This window comes from Anarrhichthys ocellatus, unplaced genomic scaffold (assembly GCF_004355925.1).
Source record: "Anarrhichthys ocellatus isolate YVR2014 unplaced genomic scaffold, GSC_Weel_1.0 scaffold56, whole genome shotgun sequence".
Classification (NCBI taxonomy): Eukaryota; Metazoa; Chordata; class Actinopteri; order Perciformes; family Anarhichadidae; genus Anarrhichthys; species Anarrhichthys ocellatus.
The window spans coordinates 1441974-1460066 of NW_022280086.1; the positions used below are offsets into that span (position 1 = coordinate 1441974).

The window sequence follows — 18093 nt, forward strand, 5'->3', positions numbered from 1 at the left end:
CACACACACACACACACACACACACACACACACACACACACACACACGTTGATATTTAATGGGAATATGTGGCCGACATCTTCCCATTGAACATCTTCCCACTGTTCATGCTTCATCCCACATCTTCCCACTGTGTTACAAATGGGCTACAACTGAATTTCATTGTACACCCCTGTGTGGCATAATGACAATAAATGATCCTTGAATCCTTGAGAGTGAAGCTGTAAACACAGAGAGGCATCACACCAAACCCAAGATGAGGAAGATATTGGTGAATGATTAACAGACATTTGCACACTGGAGTTTATCTTGTTCAGTCAGCTTTTTGAAATGACAGAGGAACAAATCCTGCAGGAAAATTCAGGTTTTTTTGGTATACTCTAAAACACAAATGTGAGTGATTTGTTTTAGCCAATGGCCATTCACCAAGGATTTTCCCATACTTTGAAAGCATTGACAGACAATTCCATCCACATTTATTCCAGACTAAAACTTTTTTATGCAGCGCTGCCTGATTACAAGTCACACATCAAACTCATTAACAGCACTATTTAAAGCATTATTTTGATAGTGCATATACTGTATATGGGGTTACAATGTGACTAATTGCTTTGTAAAGCAGCATGTTGTAGCTGCTGCATTGAAAATATCAAAGAGCATGTAACCAAGTATAAGGTGTCAATGAAGTCAAAGACGCTCTTTTAATTGAAAAATAAATACCTATATTCTCTGAATGTAGCATTTAAAGTAGATCAGCTTATTTAGTGAAGGCGATGTGCTTACATGAGTCTAGTAACATTATTGAATACACTTACTGGAGGTTGCTTTAAATGAATACAGGTAATGTCGATCCACTCTTACCGGACAGCACCAAGGCCAGGCCAGCTAAGCTCCTCTATGTATGTGAGCGAGGGAGAGTGTCGGTGGGTTTCCTCTCTGAAGTCCTGTCTCAGGCACATTGTGGAGCACATCACAGGCACCAGCTCTGACAGCTTCTCCATCAGGTCCTCAATGTTCTCCTCCTGGGTCCCCAGAACTGGAGGAGGGAGAAAATCATGGTCATGATGATGTTTTCATTAAACGTTACCGACCGTATCTAACATCTATTAAAACATATATCAATCTTGCTTGTGTGTGTGTGTGAGTTCATGTTACCTGCAGCAGTCAGGAGGGGACTGAAGCGAATACATGTACCCTCGTCCTCAAGCTCCACCACATCTACTCCACTGTTGGGAACCAGCTGAAGCAGCTGTTCACCCAGCTACACCCAGGACAATAGAAAAATGAAAGCATCAGCTGTGTGGTCGATGACAACACTCAACTAAATTGGTTCAGTTCTAACTTTTTATTCTTTTGTTACAGCACAAAATATTCATGTCAAACGGCCATGGCCATAGGCTAAGATCCATAAATCCATAGTAATGACCAGTGTGAGCTTCAAAGTCAATGCTTTATTCGTGTTCATATTCTCAATAGTATCGGCTCATGTACAGTATGCATGGTATTTCTGACTGCAACATGAAGATACAGTTAAGCACCGCAGCACCTGGTGAGTTATGTGCATTGGTTTTTGTTCTGGCAACAAAGAAAGATTCAACAGATGTTTCAGCCTGCAGATGTTTCAGGACGGGCCGGGGCTAGCTGGTTAGCAATAGATATCTCTGCAGCACAAACATTGACCTATTTGACACAAAGTCAACACTCTCCCTCCTCTCTTTTAAGACTCCCTATGTCTGACTACTGCTAAATACAGAAATTATAGTTTTTTTCTTAATATATACAGGTGCTGGTCATATAATTAGAATATCATCAAAAAGTTGATTTATTTCACTCAAAAAGTGAAACTTGTCTATTATATTCATTCATTACACACAGACTGATATATTTCAAATGTTTATTTCTTTTAATTTTGATGATTATAACTGACAACTAAGGAAAATCCCAAATTCAGTATCTCAGAAAATTAGAATATTGTGAAAAGGTTCATTATTGAAGACACCTGGTGCCACACTCTAATCAGCTAATTAACTCTAAACACCTGCAAAGGCCTTTACATGGTCTCTCAGTCTAGTTCTGTAGGCTACACAATCATGGGGAAGACTGCTGACTTGACAGTTGTCCAAAAGACGACCATTGACACCTTGCACAAGGAGGGCAAGACACAAAAGGTCATTGCAAAAGAGGCTGGCTGTTCACAGAGCTCTGTGTCCAAGCACATTAATAGAGAGGTGAAGGGAAGGAAAAGATGTGGTAGAAAAAAAGTGTACAATCAACAAGGATAACCGCACCCTGGAGAGGATTGTGAAACAAAACCGATTCAAAAATGTGGGGGAGATTCAGAAAGAGTGGACTGCAGCTGGAGTCAGTGCTTCAAGAACCACTACGCACAGACGTATGCAAGAGATGGGTTTCAGCTGTCGCATTCCTTGTGTCAAGCCACTCTTGAACAACAGACAGCATCAGAAGCGTCTCGCCTGGGCTAAAGACAAAAAGGACTGGACTGCTGCTGAGTGGTCCAAAGTTATGTTCTCTGATGAAAGTAAATTTTGCATTTCCTTTGGAAATCAGGGTCCCAGAGTCTGGAGGAAGAGAGGAGAGACACACAATCCACGTTGCTTGAGGTCCAGTGTAAAGTTTCCACAGTCAGTGATGGTTTGGGGTGCCATGTCATCTGCTGGTGTTGGTCCACTGTGTTTTCTGAGGTCCAAGGTCAACGCAGCCATATACCAGGAAGTTTTAGAGCACTTCATGCTTCCTGCTGCTGACCAACTTTATGGAGATGCAGATTTCATTTTCCAACAGGACTTGGCACCTGCACACAGTGCCAAAGCAACCAGTACCTGGTTTAAGGACCATGGTATCCCTGTTCTTAATTGGCCAGCAAACTCGCCTGACCTTAACCCCATAGAAAATCTATGGGGTATTGTGAAGAGGATGATGCGAAATGCCAGACCCAGCAATGCAGAAGAGCTGAAGGCCACTATCAGAGCAACCTGGGCTCTCATAACACCTGAGCAGCGCCACAGACTGATCGACTCCATGCCACGCCGCATTGCTGCAGTAATTCAGGCAAAAGGAGCCCCAACTAAGTATTGAGTGCTGTACATGCTCATACTTTTCATGTTCATACTTTTCAGTTGGCCAAGATTTCTAAAAATCCTTTCTTTGTATTGGTCTTAAGTAATATTCTAATTTTCTGAGATACTGAATTTGGGATTTTCCTTAGTTGTCAGTTATAATCATCAAAATTAAAAGAAATAAACATTTGAAATATATCAGTCTGTGTGTAATGAATGAATATAATAGACAAGTTTCACTTTTTGAATGGAATTAGTGAAATAAATCAACTTTTTGATGATATTCTAATTATATGACCAGCACCTGTATGTTGTCTAAATGTTTTTTTTATCCATTTGCACTGTATTCACTTGATATGTTGGACTGGAGAGAAACGTTTTTTCAACTCCTCTGTATGTTCGGTACATATTGTGGAATTGACAATAAAGCTAACTTTGAACACTGCTACTTCTTCACATTATTTTTAACATTTTAGTTATTTTTGTTCATGTTTTGACTCAAATTCTGGTCAGATCTTACAGGTTGCACCTTCAGGCATAGTCCTGTCTAGGGATGACGCCCTGAAACTTGGCTCTAGACAGCAATCGGTTCCAAGTGAGTAAAAACTCAGAGTGTTGATGCGGTCCAGAGTTTACGCTTCTGCTATCGGTACTTTAGAAGTTCCAGTGATGCCCTCGTCTCAAACCTCCTCTCTCGGTATCTTTGTGCTTTACTCTGACACACACCGACTCCGGCTCAGTACAGTGTGAGACACACATCATGGCAGAGAGAAGAAAAAGATCCAAAGTGTGGCTACATTTTACTCCAGTCGATGCTGAGAACTCTCGTTGATACAAATGCAATAAAAAGGGAGGTAATAACAGTAATATATTACAACATTTGGCTTACAAGCAGAACATAAATCTGCAGAAATGCTCAGTTTTCTACCGATTGTGGAGCAGCCGTCCATCCTCGTCCACTGTAGGTAACGTCAGTGATGCCATACAGAGTAGTAAGAACAGGCTAATAAATGAAAGATAATTACTAATTGTTTATCTGCAAATGTATTTTAATGATTTTGGAACTTCTTGTATTGCTGCTAAAGAAAGACTATTTGTTTAAATACAAGAATAATAAAGCAATGTGGATTCTTTTCTTAATTAATTGTCTTTTTTTCTCACAATATCATCAAAAAGAACTGATAAGAGTATCGATAAGGAACCGAACCAATAAGCTGAATCGTGGAGCACTATTATCGATAAAATCCTAACAATACCTATCCCTAGTCCCGTCATTTATATGAAAATGTGAATTATTGCAGCTTTAACTAGCATAGGCACAAGTTACAGTACATGTTTACTCACCCATCTGTTGAAGGCATCAAGCACCTCTTTCTCCCCAGCACAGTAACCTTCCCCTGAGCCCCCACTGGATGCTATGAACACAAAAAGGGAAATGGCGACTAAAGTAAGAATACGACAATGTACTATGATTATTTAGTTTATAGTGACATTATTATCCCGATATCTCAATAACCTCTAAATTTCGTTCTTATCTTTGGGCATTCAAGTACATTTTTGAGCATTTGGGAATAGTATGTGTAACAAAATGAAAAGGCTCAAAAGGTCAACTTAGCTTGACTGAGCTTCAACTGAGCTTTCAAGCGTCTTGTGGTCTTCTAAGCTGAAGACTACACCCGTGGCCAAAAGTTGAGAATGACACAAGTATTGGTTTTCACAAAGTTTGCTGCTTCAGTGTTTTTAGATATTTTTGTCCGATGTTACACTGAAGTATAATTACAAGCATTTCATAAGTGTCAAAGGCTTTTATTGACAATTACATTAAGTTTATGCAAAGAGTCAATATTTGTAGTGTTGACAAAGAAGTCAAGAAGTCAAGAAGCCTACACAATATGCAACATGTTATGGCTGAAGATCGGGACAGACAGGACCACCAGAATCATATGACTGATGTTCCATATTTAGGTCATGTGATGACAACAAAGCTAATGATGACCTTGAGACCCGATTGAAAACTAGTAAATGGACCTTTGAGCTAATAATATCTTATTACTTTAGGTTTTAACAGCTAACATGACAATAAATAAGGTCAGCATCGATGTCCGGTTTGTTTGTGATTGACAAACAAACAGTCTTCATGAACATTGGCTCATTATTTTGGGTCCAGGGAGTGTGAACCTTACCAGAACTCATTTCCTGGGGAAACCTGAAAAGCACCACAGGAGAGCTGAGTTCATCCTCCACCTGTTGGACAAACAAAGACAAGGTGAACATTTGATGCTCAGGGATCGTTATCCTCATACTTAACCAGTGATCTGCTCAATGACATGCACAACTATTACCATCAGTTGAAAGGGTGCAATGTTGAATTTGCTTTGTGTCCATGCCTACTGAAGCTACTACATGTAATGTCAGTGGTGATTGTAACTGTACGACACATATTTGTTGTTTGATTTGTCAAACTGGTCATTATGGAAGTGATCGAGTCCTTGCCTCTCAGTGCTATGGAGCAGCTAATACCCAACTACTCCATTATTACTGTAAACTCTTTCAAAAGAAAGTCTATGAACCATGCACCCAGGGCACTGATGCAGGCAGCACCTGGACATGTCTGTGTTTCTGACTGTGTCACCCAGAGTTGGTGTCACCTGTTAAGCATTACTTTGTTTTTTTGGGTCAAATTGTGCTATGCTATGCCATTTAACCAGAATACAATTCTGCAAACAAATAATGTCAGTGAAGTTGCATGTGGTGCATTTCTGAACCACTAAGACAGGAAACAAACCACAGTGAAGCCCATTGTTGATGACATTCAGGTGAAAAGTTAAGAAAAGCATCATGCCTGGGTGGGGCTGAGATGAAGGCTAGTGTGTCTCGGGTGTGGATGCGAGGGTCATGAATAATCCACGAGCATATGGGGTGTTGTCAAGTTAGAAAACCAGAAAAATGACTGTAGTATGTTCGATCCATAAATAGGGAAATGGCTCTGCACCCAGGACAGGTTTCAAGGCTTCAACATGCTTCAGGCCCAGCGCTTGTTGCCGTCTGAATCCCACCCAGGCATCGGTTGGCCAGGTGTGTGGAGTTGTAAAAGTAGGTAGAATTTGAACTGCTCTCTTTTTCATTCTTCACACTACCACAACTACTACTGTCACCTTTTGTGTGAAGGTCTACATTCCTTGAATGCCTTCAAGAAGACACTGTCTGGAAATGTGTGCTGTTTATACCAGCTTGCCCTTCTCTAGGATGTATTCTTCAAGTGTGGCCACTCAGAAGAGGTTGTAACACTTTTGCCTTTGGATGTGGACAGCGGACACATTGTGACCTAGTTCATTTGAATCATACTGAGGGTTTTAATTCATCTATCAGAGAAACTGTTGGTGGGCTGATGTACATGCACCAGCTCCAGGGTTTCCTCCTTTCAGTGGGCGACCCACAAACCAGAGGGGTGAAGAGGGGTCAAATTAAATTAGAACTGGAATCAAAAGTATAAAACCACAGGAGAAAACCAGCATTACAGGAGTTGTGTCGGAGCAACGGGCACAGCTAAAACTGATTGAAGTACACAGCAGCCCATACATACAAGCGGTAAGATGTTTTCAACCAAGCAGGAAGAAGAGACATCAGCTCAGACAAAGAACTGTTAAGCAAGAAAAGAGCAAACAGATCACCAGATGGGATGCCTCTACTTGTGCTATGACTTGTGCAAACACTATGACTGTGTTGCTCAAACAGAAGAAAGGTAGAGCTCATGGTTAACACAATTGCTATGACATCATAACTATGATAAAAAGTGAAGTTCCTCTTTTTAACCACACCAGAATCACAACCATTCCAACACAATTAAGGTTAGTCTTAGACCAGATACCGGTGATCATTAAATAGTTGTTTCTTCAAACTAGTATCAAGAGGATTGCCATGGATTCCATGGGCCTGGTCTACTACAACATTCACTGCTAAAGATTAGCTGTACAAACAAAACACAGCCCACAGAGAATGAGCTCATTATAGCTGCATTTCACATTACTTGAAGTCAGCTGACAGCCAGTATAGGTTGCTTTGGACTTAAACATGTCAGGAGTCAGCATTGATTAGCAGCATTGCTCCTTCATGCGGAAAAGAGCCAGTTGAGGTAGTTGGGGCATCTGATGAAGTTACCTTCAAGACACCTCCTTGTGGTGTGGGCAGAGACCCGGGGAAGACCTAGAACATGCTGAAGGGACTGTACAGTATATCCCAACAGGCATGAGATGAAGAACATGGCTAAAGAAGAAGAAATTTAGACAGCTATGCTTCACCTGCTGCCACCGTGTCAAGGACAAGCAGTGAAAATGTGTTTAGACTCAATGGTCAGTGAATGTATCGGAACACTAACTACATAAAACATTTTAACAAGACTAAGAATCTGTAACCACGCTAGCAGGCCTGCTAACATGGTAACATCTGCATGCTAACATGCTCACAATGACAATGTTAACATGCTGATATTTAGCAGGTATGCTGACCATGTTCACAATCTTGTTAAGTGTGCTCATGTGCACATTTGGTAATAAACCAAAAGTATTGGACAGAGTTACATTTTGACCTGATAATGGCGCTAGATGAAAAGTCAGTGAATGACAAACATTATTACAATTTATCCTGTTGGGAACATACATGCATGTACAAAGTTTCTTTGCAATCCATCCAGTGGTTGCTGAGATAATTCTATCTGGCCAAAACTGGTGGCCTGACCGACATCTGTCAGTAAGGACCGACAGACGTTACCGCCCCCAGCTTGTTTTAGGAAGACAACACAACTTCTGTCTTCTAATGAATCCGCAAGAAGATCTTTTGTCCACATAACTCTAATTGAGTGTCATTACTGTTAATATTTCATCTTGAAATATTTCAGGATCACTCTTGTTTTGAGTGTTAGAGCAAGCAACTTTCTTTTTCAAAAGGATAGTATAAATATTCAGATTTAAGAGTTGTTATTTGTGTAAGAGGACTTGATTTATAACAACCTATACAGCTGCACTGATGTCATCTCCATCCTTTCTAACCAGGTGTACAGATGTCAATGAGCACAACAGATATATTTGAATCATTAACTAATAACAACTCGGAGATAGGCGCTGTGATTCAGAAGAGCAGAGCCAGCTAGGGTTCAATGAAATAGTATAAAACCCTGAAATGTTCTTTTCGGATTTGTGGACCGTTTTGTAAACTAAGCTGATGGACCTGGGACCCAACACCTCCCCCTGTGCTTGGATCCTGAAATTTCTGACTGCCAGAACTTAGGTGGTGAGTCGCACTTCGAAGCCATCATCTTCAACATTGGTGTCCCCCAAGGTTGTGTACTCAGCTCCCTGCTGTACTCAAGTTACACGCATGTGGTCAGAAACAGCTCCAACTTCATCATCATGTATGCTGATGACACAGTCGTGTCCACAACAACAATAAGGCCTACCTGGAAGAAGTAGCTAACACTATGGTGCCAGGCCAACAACCACCTACTGAACGTCAGCAAAACCAAGGAACTAGTTGTGGCTTTTAGGAGAAAGCAGCAGAAGAGCTCCACACCCCAACACCCTAGGACACAAGGGCGAGCACCTTAAGGTACCTGGGAGTCCCCCTCACACATAATCTGACATGTTCACATATTAGCTTAAGAAAATCAAAGTCTGTCCGACCCTGTTCATACCTGGCAATAACATGCGTCTCAGGTGACAGCTTAAAGTACAGGTGTGAATGCACCAAAGACGCATGTGAGGACACATTGAGATCCAATCACTCAGACCACATTCCGAGGTCGCCACATTTTTTTTTAGCACTGTAAGTGAATGTGTCCTGGTAAAGACCGCCTACTCAACAGCCAAGCAATGGACCAGGTGTGTATTGTCTTGATTTCTTCTTTATCTTTCTCGGCAGACTTGGCACAGGAAGTGCATTTCTTCTTCATCTTCTTCGGCTTTACTGGCGTATCACATGCAAAGTGCATTGTTGCCTCACGCTGGTTAGCTCGTTTAACCCAGCAGGCTAAACAACAATGTATTTAGTCTTTGCAAGCGGAAATGATGTAAATGTTTGTTTGAATACAGAGCTGGGAAGTGAGATCTGATCACAAGTGGTCACCAGCTCCAGTAACATACTCTAAGATACATGTTAATGTCAGCTGTGTTCAGGGCATTTGGGAGTCCTAAAAACCTTCCACTCTGCTGCTGTGGAAAGCATTTTAACAGGGGGCATCACCAAGAGGTATTTGGATTTTAAACAAAAGGAAGTAATGAAATGCAACAGCACATGACCCATTATTAATTATTTATGACCCTTGTATTTCTTCCAAAGGCAACAAAACATAATGACTGGGGAGAGGCATTCCCTGAAGTACCTCAAAGAACATGCTTGAGTGGTCCACATCCTAAACAATTAGGAAGAAGTGAACAGTCCATCAGCCAATGGAGACCCAAATACCGCTGAGCTGATGTGAGTGAAGGAAAATGGTCAGGAGTGACAGGAAGAAAGAAGAGGACGAGAAGGGAGGACAAAGGGGAAGGGGGAGTAGGGGAGACAGGCAGAGGCTTGGTCCCACCTACAATAGAGAGCATGAGAGAGCCCAGAACGTCCCGGAGTGAAGCCCCGGAGATGATCGGTGACACCACACCCTGGAATCAAGGCAACCCACACTGACTATAACTACAGTTATACACACACACATACAGCAATAGATTCACATATGGACCTGTGCTCATACACAGTCACATCTTACTCACACAGTGGTACTTTAAACTCAAACTGGAGCATCTTCACAGTGAATGCTGCTGACCATGACCAAACTGAATTCCATCCTTCTTTTAACGAGCACCTGTGAGTTTGAGTACCACAGTGTAATGATCCTGATCCCCAACACTCTGATTGTTCACTGCATATGTATTACAGTTGTGTTAATGTACAACGCTACTCATCCCAGCTGGGGAGTATTCACATCACATCTCAGTGACTGTATGGCTGCAGTATGTGCCTTTAGTGTATCCCAGCGAACAATCTTTGAAGCAAAGTCTGTACCCCTGAGAGTGTTTTAGTGTCAAAAACAACTCTGGTTTTACCATAGTCAAAGCCTCGATGAGAGAGATCTCTGTCTGAAGCACATCCTATCAACACACATGGAACAGCTGGAGGTCATTTTTTCATGTCATACATGTTATTTATGAATACATGGAGAGGCGTCGACCCTTGTATCAAACAGAAACAATGTACCTCAGCTGTCCATCATGCAAATAAGATTATTAATTAACCAACATTTCTATGTCAATATATGTGTTTGAATTTCATGTGGGTGATGATAATATAAGATCAGATCATAAGTTGTGCCAAAATCTAATCAGGTCCTCTAGCATTTAGTGGGAGTAAATATAATATTATGCTCTCCAATTAATGTTTTTAGGTCTACACAGAGACAAATGGTGGTGTGGTGGGGCTGAAAAGGTAGGGCTAAATGTTTTTATTTGGTCTTATGTATATAAACTATTTAACATGTGTATACATTTTCAGTAACAAATGCATAAGTTGTGATTTAGCTACTCAAGATAATATAAGGTGATGTGGAATTGGCAGTAAAATGGACAGGAACAAACTCGCTCTTCTCCCGATTTAGAGATAAGGCCTATTGTACCAAATGTGAAGCCAAAGTCGGATATCAGCACAAATCTGAGAATCTTTTTTATGATGGCTGTCATGTAAAAATATATTCTATACTTTGATCATCATACCTAAAACGTCCTGTTTCCTGAACACTGGCCTTTTTCAAATCCCAGGTATGTAGCAGTAATCAAAACCAGGCAGAGCAGCATGTAGAGGTCAGTGCTGCGATAGGTGACTGCAGCTCCATCACATACACAATGGGGCTCTATTTTTACTGAGGCATAATGCAAAGTCTAAGGTGAACACAGAAATATCCCTTTGTGGATATTTTTTGGTGAGTTACAAACAGTAACTGCACATACTGTTATCACTTCCCTCACAGTGGGGTATCGCTGACTTGGTTTGTGCAGGTTCTCACAAAAACTCTGTTCACCTTTTACTGTGGTAAACATTCTGCTATTATTCATGGTCCATAGAAAGAACACATACCGATGTTTTGATGGAGGCCAGAGCTTTTAGTTTCTGCAGGAGTTGCTGGCTCTGGAGGGGAGAGAGATAAAGGTGAAACGACTGACTTTCCACCAAAGAAAAGAATAGGATTTTATTGCTCAACTTCATAATATGACACCTGTGTGCCACATTTCATTTATACCAACATTTAAATTGGTTAAACATTTAAAAAAAAAAAAAAAAAAAGGTTTGTTGGGAAACACATTTACATATTGAAATGTAAAAAAGTCAGTTTTTGGTTAAGTGGGAGAGATGCTCACCAGAGCGGTAGCATGTCTGATCTTCTGGACGATTCCACTGTGACCGAGGTACTGCAGCGAGAGCCACAGAGGCAGCGCTCGCAGCTTGGCCACGGGCTGGCTGGAGGTCAAACCTGCTGCCAGAGACTGAGACACAAAAGATAGAGGAGCAGTGAGTCATCCAACTATGAAGCAAGGAATATGTGTGTGTGTGTGCGTGTGCGTGTGTGCGCGTGTGTGTGTGTGTCCTTCGCATATCTCGACAACCGTGTTACAAAAGTGTTACGGTTGGTGCAATTTGGACAGGTGACATGTTCAATATGAATAAACTCTTAATAAACAACAGACAGCGCTCTGTGTAGCAGTGGGGGCGGGGCTTCAGGGCTCTGCTGACTAAAGGTCAGCACTGGATCTGTTGACATATGTGAAGTTGACAGATCCTTGATCCGGGCACGCATTGCATGATGGATACAGCTTGGCGAGTTGACTGACTATTCGCCGTATCTGAATTTGTATAAATCAACTCAACCTCATGCAAATGAGGTCCGTCCATCACAACGCACCAGGCTCACGAAACTTAGATCAAACTGTGAAGTTAGGCAGCGCTGATCAAACATCAAGATTCTGCCAATGTATTGCCTATTCTGGCTTTACATGATTTCAGAAACATATTTTAGTTACTGTTTAGCTGTAAAATGACAAAGTTAGTGACCATCACTGGCCGGCGCAAACTCGCCCATAAATCAGAACATTTGGGTTCCAGCACGCCTTTCTGTTTGTTGACTGGAGTTAGTGAACCTCCACCCACTTTGCCAAAGGCTCAATAGCTGGTGCACAATCATAGAACATGAGGATAATTGATTCGTTTCACTGAGGCTTTTGCAGTTGGCCTTGGGTCGGAACAAAAAAAGATATGAGGAAGTCGTTAGTAGACTTAGAGGGAGAGCACTGGCTTGTCAGAAACATAAATGAAATGTTAGTATGCAACAAAACTCCATTTCAATCCTCGTAGGCACTCCTTGCCCAAAACGTTCCATCAGGCCGAGCACACCCAAAGAGCAACTTGGCACCTCATCCCTTAATTCCTAGCGTCGTCTCCTGAAACACTCCAACATCACAGCCCCAGTTACACTGTGCATGTGTCAAAGCCCATAGCTCCTATGGGGTCAGAGACCGTGTCTCAGCCTTCATTTAATAGCCTTGTGACCGATGAACGGTTCTCAATAACGCTGCAAGCACGCTTCTGGGGGCCAAGCAATCGGCCCACACCCCAAACAGGCACGGCACTATTTTAGAGAAAGACAAAGACAGTGTCATTGAGAGCTAATCGCAATACAACTAATGAAACCTTTAGAACAAATCTTAACTTGGGTACTTCAAGTTAAAGTTGGACTGTAAGTGGAAAATAGTTTTGGACGACCAAAAACTTCCACAAACCTCCAACAACACGTATCACTGTGTTGAATCAATTTGTATGAAATGAGATGAGCCTACCAGTGCAGGGTCTTCATGTCTGTAGAGGGTGACAGCAGTAACAGCAGGGAGTCCCAACCACTGACCTGGTGTCAGTGTCATACTGTCACTCCTGCTGGCTGCCTGGAGGAAAAAGAACAACGTTCACTGATAAACACACGTCACAAGAGAAAGTCAAATATAAGATGGCTTTTCCTGAGTGTCTGGCTCCTACAGTCAAAATTAGTAGCTCAGAGTGGACACTCTTCAACACTGCCATCTCTCGGTTTCAGGTTTTTTACACTGTGCACATGTGCTTTTACCTCCTTTCAGATGTGCTATTTGTCACATTGCTGGCTTCATTAATCTGTAAAAGTGATGAGTTTTTGTTCTGTCATAAGCTGACACAGCGCTGGGTTTTGAAATTAATTTAGCATCTTAACACTTGATGGAAATGTTCACATTTTTTCAGGTTTCTCTTAAAACAATATTCACATGCGTATGTAAATAGAGGTTTTGGTCCCTCTTCCACCTATCCATATTGGCTTCCTAATGTGATTCCAATGTGAGTAATGGAGGACAAAGCCCACAGTCTTGGTTTGTGTCTGTGGATCAACAATTAGGACCATTCATCCTTTCAATGGACATAGAGCATGTCATTAGCATTTTAAGATAGACGTATTCAAATGTGAACCTGTCCTTTAATCAATGAGCATGGTGAAGAACAGGACGTACTGTACATTGAACACGTCTGTCATTTTACCATTAGCTTACCATGATAGCAGAGGTGACCTGACCCAGTGCCAGGGTTGCCAGGTTGACCCTGAAGAAGAAAACACAACAGCATGTTAGAAGTGAACGTTACAGCAGTGATTTCCACAGGTTTTCTGACAGTAGACTTGTGTACGCCACAACATATACTACGACATATATACAAATATATTTCACACAACAGCTCCCTTTTAAAGTCTGTGTGTTTGAGCGAAACCACAGTGAAAACCACAGCATCACGTTCCATTTAACATAATCATCTTATCTTTAATATCATAATCCAAGTCATATCCACAACGTTAACTACTCTTATAGAGCACATAGCAAAGTTCTGGTGAGCAGGCAGATGGAGAACAGAGGTGTGCATGCCCTCAATCGTCAATGTACGATCAGCACACTGAGTATTTCTGTGAGTTCATGTTAAAAATAAGGTGCATAAATCACAACCATATAGTGCAGAGAGTTAAAGAATTGACCCACCCCTCCACATGGAGCCACATGTTGTACTGATCACACAGGTCCTTCAGACGAGCCAACTTGTCTGTATGTCCTGCCCCAGGGGTACCTGGGAAAAAAATCAGCAGTAAGAAAGTCTCATAAGCAAGTAATTTGCCTCTCAATGAATATATTCAGTACCACCTGTGTACAGAGTGAAACATAAAGTGTCTGAACTGTGATTATCCATCACCTGCGTTGGCGATCAACAGCAACGGAAGCTTTCCGGTTTCTATGTCCTCCTTGATTAGTTTGTCCAACAGGGCAACATCCTGACAGACAAACAGGATACGAGTCAAAACTAATTATCTTCAACTATCTGAAAGTTTGTTTTCAAAGTGATTTTCATTTGGATTCTTTTACCATTTGGTGCTGGGATCCAAAGATGGTGTTGCATGGGACTGTACACAGACTAGAGAGAGGCAGGCCGAGCTGATGACACAGAGACTAGCATTAAAATAACGCTCATGTTCTATTGTGTATGCAGCTGGATAAAATACAGTGTAATCTGCATGACTATATAATACTGAATACTGAAAGCAGACACTTTGAAACTATTACAGTCATAGATTTAGTGTGCAAATGTCTCAACAATACTAGTTGTGCTGCTAAAAGGATATTTGTTAAATACCTTACTTTGTTGACATTCAACAGAGACCGTCTGCAGGTAAATAAGGAGCCCGTGTGGAATCTTTTCTTTTTAAAGCCCCTTCAAGTGTACAATTCCAATATTTCTAAAATCCCAGTGGTAGCATAGGAACACACAGGGTCTTTAACCGTCATCATGCGAGAGTTTGTGTTCCGCCCCTCCTACCTGGCTGCACAGATGCTGCCCCAGTCCAGACCTGCCGGAGGCGCTCTGGTAGATGACGGGCTGTCTGGAGCAGAGGACTGAATAGCCCTCAGAGGCATATTCCTCATAACGGGCGTTAATGACCAGCCGGCACACTTTGACTAGGCCGTCCCGGTCATCCTCATGGAAGTAGGCTGAACCGTTCTCATACCTGAGGGACAGTGAGAATGGAGAGTACTGAGAGCAGAAAGCTCCACCAATATGTTGAGTTGTAATACAGTGCCAAAGACAACAACTGGTACAACTACAGAATCTGAGATTTAGCATTGTGTATTACTGATTACTTTTCTACTATCTAATAATAACAATGCTGTGAATGAGACCTAGATGTATTACATAGGCCAACAGACCGTGGAGAACCTTTCACCTGCTGGTGCTTACTGTGTGATGATGAACACAAGCAAAGTATGAGTGATCAGTTTAGATCCTAAGCTGTACTGGGCTTGTAGCCACAGGTCTACCTGAACAGTCTGCAGAGCCACAATGTGGTGTCAGACAGGATCCGAGTGGTCAGCTTCCTCAGTCGCTCTCTGTCCAACACGGAGATGTAGGCGGCCAGGCTGTGACCCAGCAGGGCCATGTGACCCTGTTCACCCACATGCTGCATCCTACTGGAGACAAAGAGCAGCTTCATCACACACCGTATTCCTCCATTCCATTATTTCCATGGAGGAGTAACTGTTCTCTGATTCAAGAAAAACTACATTAGCTGTAGTTGTAACAGTTCTTCTTCCTTCTACCGATCAGGCCAGTCTGGCCTTGGTTCATATCAGCTTGAGCCATGCATGTACTGATTTTATGATGAGGAACTAGACGCCTGACAAGATTCATGACACCTTAAAAGGACTAAGATCATCTTACTCATAGCTACATATTAGGGTATGGATTTGGATTCAACATGACACTACATGGTTCATTTGGAACAGTTGAGGTACAAAACGCTGACAGACTATCCTCATGTATTGTTGCTCACTGATGAGTTCTACTTACTGTTGACTGGGCATGTCCTCCTCCTCTTCCTCATCATGAATGAGGTTGTGAACCAGGTGCAGTATAGTGGCAACATCCTGACCGCTGCACAGGAGACGCAAAGGAACAAGTGATGAGCATCAGCTCTTCAACTCTTCTCAAAATAACTTTAAACTCTTCCCACGCACACAATTTCCACACTTGGTATCAAATATCATCGTCAACACACTGACAACTCCTCCTCCATCACTAAATACATCTATCCAATAAACAGACTTATACATATTGCTCAACGAGCTCCAAACTGACCGAGAGCCATCCAGTTCTCCATTGACTCCAATAGTAACTGCCCCAAAACATGTCTCAAGGAAAACAGAAGCCTAATACAGCAGAAATTGCGACAAATATTTCATAGACGTGTTTTCAGAAGAGTCTGCTCTGACTGACTGTGAAGCATCCTCTAAATAATGAGCAGGAGACAGAGTGCTGTGTCGAAGGTTACTGACCTAGAAGTGACTCAGAACACACTGCTGCGTCAAATTGTGGTAAGAAAACGATATGCCGTTGAACGTTTAGGAAAAGCTAGCATGTGAAACGTATAGGACCTTAAGTTGATACTGTTGTTTATTGATTCATTGGGCCTCATGCAGGAGGCAATATACAAACAAGTGTCCTCTTATCTGTGTACGTATTCATGATTTGTTTGTATTTTGTTAGTCCCCACTGATTTCTGTCATTGACTTTTTGTTCTTCTCTTAGCTCAGAGAAAATGTCACTCGTGGTTCAGAGCCCTTTTACCAAGAATAGAAAAAACATCTAGTCTTCTCAGACTCAAATCCTTTTTTCCAACACAAGAATATTCAAAGGAGACTTAAAGACCTGCATAACCAGAAAGGGATAATGTGTGTGTGTGTGTGTGTGTGTGTCTCTTACTCTCCCTGCAGGGGTCCAGGGATGCTGCTTCTGCTGAAGCGCCACTTCTCTGGTCCCGTCTCTGGCTCTCTAAACAGATGCACAACAACACAGACTGTAATGGATGATGTTGCTTTCTGTGCTCATTGGTTAGAACAGGGGTCGGCAACCTTTTATATCCAAAGAGCCATTTTGCCCTATTTTCCACCAAATAAAATTCGTCTGGAGCCGCAAAAGCTATTTGATATCACAACTTATAAAGTTTTATATATGGTCATATTATATGTACAAAAACTATAGTTTGTTGTATTTATGAAAATATAGAACAAGAATAAAGACAATTCTTGACATTTTATTGCAATTTTACCTGTTAGAACAATATCAAACTCTTATGAAGAGTTTGCTGCAGCAGTTGAGAAATCATCTCCAGCATGACACTTTAGCAAATGCTGTGTGATTGTTCTGGAAGCATACAGGTAAGTCAGCATCGTTGGCAGTGAAAGCAAATGAAGACGTCCACGCAGAGTAAAACTCTGTATTTTCCTCCGTGACTTTTCTTTTTTTGGATTTATCCATTGATAGTTTACCGAGGGCGGGGGTCTGAAAATCATGGTTAGCCGTTCGCAGGGAAAAGCGCTTGACAGGGGTAGAGGATTTAACTGCCTGTGGGAATAATAAAAATATAAGATTCTGTTCATTCTTGCTCATAAATTATATTCTCTCTGAACACGTTTCTCTTTTTGGAGAACGTCATGTGAGATAACGCAATTCTCCTGCTCTTCTTTCTATTTCCTCGTCTTAGCCCCGTGTGTCACGGTGTGTGTAAACCTCACTAGAGTCTGGAAACTTGTCAGAATGCCCATATTTGATTGGCTGAGCTGCATCACGTGATGTGATTGACAACGCATTGGTCGGTGTGTTTCATGCACCGCCGAACAAGTGCTGTAACGGCTGAATAAGAAGCGCCGGTTAAAGTACAAACTCAGTGCATAATATGTATAATTCCGAATTATCAATCGGGTTTAGGTCCTGGGTCCGGATCCGGTCTGTCAGTTGGGGACCCCTGATGTAGACTCAGGGAGCCGCAACAGAGGAGCTGAAGAGCCGCAGGTTGCCGACCCCTGGGTTAGAAGTTCAACATACAGATACAGTTGTGTGAAAAAGTGTTTGCCCCCTTCCTGATTTCTTATTT

General features: G+C 41.9%; 1 protein-coding gene across 3 annotated transcripts in view; it reads right to left on the bottom strand.

Moving 5' to 3' along the window:
• Positions 1-14: 14 nt before the first annotated feature.
• Positions 15-18093, bottom strand: part of pdxdc1 (pyridoxal-dependent decarboxylase domain containing 1) — a 21710-nt gene continuing 3631 nt past the window's right edge. Inside the window, exons 3-17 of one of the 3 annotated variants that reach the window (XM_031871174.1) lie at positions 16923-16991; positions 16011-16094; positions 15482-15631; positions 14982-15171; positions 14531-14599; positions 14361-14439; positions 14153-14237; positions 13676-13724; positions 12944-13045; positions 11471-11596; positions 11190-11240; positions 5261-5321; positions 4422-4492; positions 1156-1261; positions 15-1036 (exon numbers count right to left, since the gene is read on the bottom strand). In XM_031871174.1, the coding sequence (XP_031727034.1) occupies positions 858-1036; positions 1156-1261; positions 4422-4492; positions 5261-5321; positions 11190-11240; positions 11471-11596; positions 12944-13045; positions 13676-13724; positions 14153-14237; positions 14361-14439; positions 14531-14599; positions 14982-15171; positions 15482-15631; positions 16011-16094; positions 16923-16991 (1471 nt within the window). In that variant the 3' untranslated portion in view covers positions 15-857. Of the gene's footprint in view, positions 1037-1155; positions 1262-4421; positions 4493-5260; positions 5322-8394; positions 9725-11189; positions 11241-11470; positions 11597-12943; positions 13046-13675; positions 13725-14152; positions 14238-14360; positions 14440-14530; positions 14600-14981; positions 15172-15481; positions 15632-16010; positions 16095-16922; positions 16992-18093 lie in introns of those variants that run through there. The other 2 variants (XM_031871176.1, XM_031871177.1) reach the window with 2 other exon arrangements.